General features: G+C 35.4%; 1 protein-coding gene across 1 annotated transcript; it reads left to right on the top strand.

The window, feature by feature from the left end:
* Positions 1 to 5,304: 5,304 nt before the first annotated feature.
* Positions 5,305 to 6,523, top strand: LOC118652068 (mitogen-activated protein kinase 9-like). Its single transcript, XM_036301913.1, has one exon. The coding sequence runs from the start codon at positions 5,356 to 5,358 to the stop codon at positions 6,376 to 6,378; it is 1,023 nt and encodes a 340-aa protein (XP_036157806.1). The 5' UTR covers positions 5,305 to 5,355; the 3' UTR covers positions 6,379 to 6,523.
* The last annotated feature ends 256 nt before the right edge of the window (positions 6,524 to 6,779 follow it).

Raw genomic sequence — 6,779 nt, 5'->3', positions numbered from 1 at the left:
ATAGCATACAAAATTGGCATCGTGTACTTATTGGATACTGATGGCATTGGTCCGATGCAGGACGTTAACAGGGATATTCAAACATTTCTCTCAGAAACTTCAAATTATTGAGTTTCTTTTCAGAAAAAGAATGGCTACATGGCACAAAACTATAAAACTAAACTTACTAGTTAAAAAAAGGATAGTCCACAATGAAACAATTCAAATATCTAACCATTTTCCCAAAGATATGTGCAGATAATTTTTACAGAGAATCCATCATAAGAATAGGAAAATAACTAAAAATTTACATTAGAAAATAAATAAAAAGATTTTATATAATTGCTTCCATAATCTATTCATATTAAAAATTATAAACATGGGAATTCATAGTAAATTCATAGTAAAGTTCAATATGAATAATATTGCTTAAGTTTGCAAGTTTATACAAGCTATACATAAAAAGTGAATCATGTTTTACAAAGATATTTCATAGCAATGAAATGTTAATTGTATGGAGGTATAGTTGTTTTGTTGTGGGTAGCTGGGGTTCAGTCATTTGCCATTTATTTATTTCACAAATAAGTTGACTAAATAGATGCTTTGTTTTGTTTTTAAACAAAATGAGTGTCCATTGATAGAGAAGGAAATTATTGGATGGGAAAAGTAATATTTGGTGAATTTTTCCAGATGAATCAGTTTATATTAGAGCTATAAAATATTTTAGAATACAAAAAGGGATCTGAGAAAGATAGTCTGGTGGTAAGGACAGTGGTTTGGAAAAGAGAAAATTATAGACTGAGAATCTTATTAAAGACATAACTACTGCTACAATTCAAGGTAAAGATTATTAAGGTCTAGAATAATGTGGTAAACTTATAACTGCCACCTAAACATACATCCTCAACCTAATTTCTGGAACCCATAAATGTTACCTCATATAACAAACAAACAAACAAGAGTTAAAATTTTTAAAGATACTAATAAAAATTTGCAAATGGTTAAGGATCTTCATATATGGAGATTATCCTGAATGTATCTGAGTGGACCCGAAAGGCAATAAAAAATGTCATTATAAGAGAGCGGTAGGAGGAAATTTCACAGGAAGAAGAGAAGAGGCAATGTGATCGTAGAGGCAGAGAATGGAGAGGCATTTACAAACCAAGAAGTTCCATTAACCTCTAGTGTCCAGAAGAAGCAAGGAATAATTCTCCCCTAGCATCTCTAAAGAGACCATAGGCTGGTGACATCTTGATTATGGCACAGTAAAACTTATTTTGGTCTTATGGTGCCCAGACTGTGAGAATAAGTGTCTAATGTGTAAGCTACTGTGTGTGTTAATTTCTTAAAGTCATCTTAACAACCTAATACCAAAGTGGTGTTATTTAATTGCTTACTCAGAAACAATGTTCGCAATCTCTATGGCAATTATGGCATTCAGGTAATATTTAAGCATTTAAGAGCAGACACCTTGAAATATATCAGATATTTTCAATTCCAACACAACCTATCTTTGCAACTGGGGCAGGTTAGTTTCCTCTCTTGTACAATGGAGATACTAATCCATAGCTCATAAAATTATCATTTAAAAGTAAATAAAGCCTGGCTGGTGGGGGTCAGTGGTTGAGGATTGATCTATGAACCAGAAAGTCATGGTTCGATTCCCAGTCAGGACATATGCCTGGGTTGTGGCAAGATCCCCAGTGTGGGGCATGCAGGAGGCAGCCGATCAATGATTCCATCTCATCATTGATGTTTTGTATCTCTCTAGCCCTTTCCCTTCCTTCCTGAAATCAATAAATATATATGTATATATTTTAAGGTAAACAAGAAAGCATATGTGAAATACTTTGTAGAGTATACATGTACCCTAGAGTGTAATATAAATATTATATTGTTTTATGTCTTTTCTCACTTCTACACTCTTAACTTCACTAAACAAAACAGCCATATTGATCACTTTATTCCATGTATTTATCACATAGCTGATGCTCAATACATTCATTTTGGAGTAGATAGGTGAATAGTAGTATGGATAAATAGGAAAGATGAATAATCATTTTCCCCACAATTTGGTTACTAACTAATATAAGTTGCAAGACAAATACGTTTTTTCCCATTTTGATTTACACCAAAATGTCATTTTAAATTGCATTTAGAAACAAAAACAAAACAACAACAGTAACAAAAAAAACTAAATGACTACTTAGAATTACCCATAAGGAAAATTAAAACTGAGTACTTCTAATTCAATTGGTTTATTAAATGGTGAAAATCTAAGGTGAGGGGTAGAACACTACCCAATTAGAGGGCCTGATACCAAATTTAAATAAAACAATCTTGGTCATTTAAGAAATATAGAAATATTTATGAAAATATAAACAAAAACCATTTTGCCTTTAGGTGGCACTTCAAATGATATCTTGCTGTATTTATAATGATTAGATTTGTTTCTGGAAAATTACCAGATGCTCATAACATTAAGGTCAATTCAATGTTTATTCTGTGTTGAGGGGGCCATGCATCAATTCCAATTTTCTACATTCTTTCCTTAAGCTTTCCCTTGCACTTGATAAATTTTCTATCTACTGTTAGATTACTAATTAGTAAATGTTTTGCCAACAGTGTACATAGCACGTCTTCACACAGTTGAGATATCTGGGTGGCTCTCTGAAGCACATTCCCAACATATACTGCAGCACACAGGCTTCAAACGTGCACACTCTGTTATTATGTACTTCCTGTTGAGGTTATTGTATTTTTAGATTTACAGATGAAGTTATGAAGCACTGCCTTTATTTTTTCTACCACCCATCTACATAGTACTGTGCAATAAGTGTTATTTTATAATCTGGTTGAAAGTGTTTTAAGATCAAATACAGCAATTACGGGCTGTGTTATAAGCAAAAACCAATATGTATCACAAACAAAAGTGAAGGGAATGAAGACGACAACACTATTATATTTCAAAAAATTCAGACAGTTATTTGATAACTACCTTCATCATCACCATATTTCTTTGCTTTATTTCCATGCCCAATTTTTCATATGCACTGTGATGTGTATCTCCTGCTTTGACGGGGCAAACATAGATAGAAATGAATATCGAAAATATTCATCCTTTTAATAGTCATATTAGGTTATATTCAAATATTACACATTAGAATTATTTATAGTTAGATTATCCTTCCAAAGAAGGTCAATTATATGCTGTCTTACAATATATGTAAGTTTACATAAAAAATTACAGTCCCTATAGAAATATTTTTTGTAAATTATGATTCACATAAAAACTACAATCAACAGTGTCCATAATAAGAACTCATTGTAGCTTTACTGGAAGCTATTCAATTCTTGTGAAATGAAAATTCAGCCAGGGAATTATCAGAAGAAAATAGTTCAGAAACTAGATTGCTAATTATGAACTGCTTAATTCATAAAGCATGTATAGCATTAGAATTTTTGTGGCAAATTCCTACTAGGGAAATTGTATACTAAACTACTTCTTTCAGCCAGTCAAAATGAGAACTTTTAACACTAAAGTAAATTTCTTTATGTGGCTTCAACCTCATTTTTTAAATCTGCTTGAGTCATTTGTTTAAACTAAAATAAAGTCATTTGAAAAGAATGTTGTCACAAGATCAATATCTTTGGAACTACTGTTTGGCTGTGATTGAGCATTTTCAGAGAATCAGAGCCCATTATCTGGTGATAGGATGTCAGATCCACAGACAATTACTTTCAGGTTTAAGGAACTTTCACAAGAATTTCTGCTGTTGTTGTACATTAAAGATTACATTATTACTTTTGACATGTGAAACAATATATCTTCATTGGATTATTTATAGAAATATGTATCTTCAATTAATTTCCATGCTCAATTTTATAAAATCCCCTGCATTGAAGTCTTTATGAGTTATATAATATGAGAATCATCAATATAAAATGTTTATTGAGCACCAATCACATGAAGAATTCATAATATAGATTAGAGAAAAACAGTTTGTAATACTCAAGTCTATGGTATCACTACCTTATTCCAAGGGAATACATCTCATGTAAATTTTCACTGAGCATTATTATCATCCAGTCTACTTTCTGACTCAGTTTTGTGTCACTCTGATTCTCCTTGAAAATGCTCATTGGAGTGGCAATGTTATGTCTGGATATCTCTATTTCCATAATGTGTATTTAGCCTACAATCCTAAACCTAACTGTTCTTGGACTGAAACAGCATTTTTATGGGTTTGGTGATACTCAGCCTCTTCAGTCTCTTTTTTCTCTGCTTCAGGATTTTCACTAATTTTCTTGGTCATGTCCTTTTAGATCCTGGTCTATCTTTTCACTATGATCTCTTTCCCTCTGAATCATCTAGAATTATTTCCACTCCATTATATAAACAGAAATCCCATTCTCATTCTCTTCATAGAAAAGTCACTTCCCTTCCTTGCTTACTGGGCTCTCTCCCATCGATTTTCTTTGGACATGTCAAAGAGAAGCTGCTCTTTTTCCCATTTTCTGTGTAATAAAGGGCCAAGAGATGGGATCAGATCACTATTATTTGCATACCACTACCTCTCAACTCACATAGAATAAACTCTAGCCCTTTGGGGTTTATGCAGTCTTATTCCATCCCTTTCACTATGTGTTGTCCTTGGCATCTTTTAACTCCCGAGGTCATTTCTTTTACATTCTTTGAGAAGATAGGTAAAAAGGATTTAAGTTTTATTTCTTGTCGCTAAGTATATGTAACCAAAGATCATTTTAAAATCCAATATACTAATTAAGTGTAAAGGCAGAAGTTCCTGGGCTTCATTAAATATAGTTCTTTTCACTTATACTCTGTAGCACTGATCACACCCTATACTGTTTCAACTCAAACAACTATAGAACTTTGAAAATACTAACATCTATTAGCTAAACATTTAATATAATTTCTTGTCTTTTAATGGTTTTCTTTCTTCACAATCTGAAAACAACTGTTCTTTAACCTTCTCAAAGCCTCCATTTTCTTACTCATATATGCCAGTAAGTATCCACACACTTCTTACGCTTATAAAAGGTCTAAATATCATGGACCTAATATGCAAACACATACATTAAATTTTACATAAAAGAATGGGAGAAACAAAATCAAGGAAGACAGAGATTTATAACATGTGATGTTAATGTGATTATGAGCAGATTGGGAGAGACTATTTTGTTGAGAAGTAAATAAAGTTGAGGGCGGCGGCGGCGGGGCCCAGCGGGCGCTGGCCAGCCCGGGCAGGAGCCGCCAGAGCCGCCAGTCCGTCCGCCCTCCCTGTCCCTGGCGCAGCGGCGGGAGGCCAGGAATCTAACGACTACAGCCTTTGGAATATTACATGACACTACACCATGAGTGACAGTAAATGTGATAGTCAGTTTTACAGTGTGCAAGTGGCAGACTCAACTTTCACCGTCCTAAAGCGTTACCAGCAGTTGAAACCAATTGGCTCGAGAGCCCAAGGAATTGTTTGCGCTGCTTTTGATACAGTTCTTGGGATTAATGTTGCAGTCAAGAAACTAAGCCGGCCTTTTCAAAATCAAACCCACGCAAAGAGAGCTTATCGTGAACTCGTGCTCCTGAAATGTGTCAATCATAAAGATATAATTAGTTTGTTAAATGTGTTTACACCACATAAAACTCTAGAAGAATTTCAAGATGTGTATTTAGTTATGGAATTAATGGATGCTAACTTATGTCAGGTTATTCATATGGAGTTGGACCATGAGAGAATGTCCTATCTTCTTTACCAGATGCTCTGTGGTATCAAATACTTTCATTCAGCTGGTGTCATTCATCGAGATTTGAAACCTAGCAACATCGTAGTAAAGTCAGACTGCACACTTAAGATCCTGGACTTTGGCCTAGCCCGGACAGAGTGCACCAACTTCATGATGACCCCCTGCGCGGTGACACGGTATTACCGGGCGCCGGAAGTCATCCTGGGTATGGGCTATAAGGAGAACGTTGATATCTGGTCAGTGGGTTGCATCATGGGCGAGCTGGTGAAAGGTTGTGTGATATTCCAAGGCACTGACCATATTGATCAGTGGAATAAAGTTATTGAGCAGCTAGGAACACCGTCTGCAGATTTCATGAAGAAACTTCAGCCAACTGTGAGGAATTATGTAGAAAATAGACCAAAGTATCCTGGAATCAAATTTGAAGAACTCTTTCCAGACTGGATATTTCCATCAGAATCGGAACGAGACAAAATTAAAACAAGTCAAGCCAGAGATCTGTTATCAAAAATGTTAGTGATAGACCCTGACAAGCGAAGCTCTGTGGGCGAGGCTTTGCATCACCCTTACACTACTGTGTGGTATGACCCTGCTGAAGCAGAAGTGCCACCACCTCAAATTTACGATGCCTGATTGGAAGAAAGAGAACATGCGATTGAAGAATGGAAAGAGCTAATTTACAAAGAAGTCATGGACTGGGAAGAAATAAGTAAGAACGGTGTTGTCAAAGATCAGCCTTCAGATGCAGCAGCAAGTTAGCAATGCCACTCCTTCTCAGTCATCATCTATCAATGACATTTCATCCATGTCCACGGAGCAGACGCTGGCCTCAGACACAGACAGCAGCCTCGATGCCTCCACGGGACCTCTTGAAGGTTGTCAATGATGAGTTCGAAATAGCAAGCTTGTTTTCAGTGAGGAACTCTCGCTTCCACGGGCCTGAAATGCCCAGGAGTTGTTGGAACCAAATAGAAAAAGTCCATGTTCTGCATGTAAGAAACATGATGCCTTGCCCCTGCTCAGTCCTGATAGCA

The sequence above is a fragment of the Myotis myotis genome, unplaced genomic scaffold, assembly GCF_014108235.1.
Source record: "Myotis myotis isolate mMyoMyo1 unplaced genomic scaffold, mMyoMyo1.p scaffold_m19_p_3, whole genome shotgun sequence".
Taxonomy (NCBI): domain Eukaryota; kingdom Metazoa; phylum Chordata; class Mammalia; order Chiroptera; family Vespertilionidae; genus Myotis; species Myotis myotis.
This window is presented reverse-complemented; position numbering and strand designations above follow the sequence as displayed.

Excerpts from the sequence above, each read along its gene's own strand:
- LOC118652068 (XM_036301913.1), top strand. The coding sequence starts at position 5,356 with ATGAGTGACAGTAAATGTGATAGTCAGTTTTACAGTGTGCAAGTGGCA.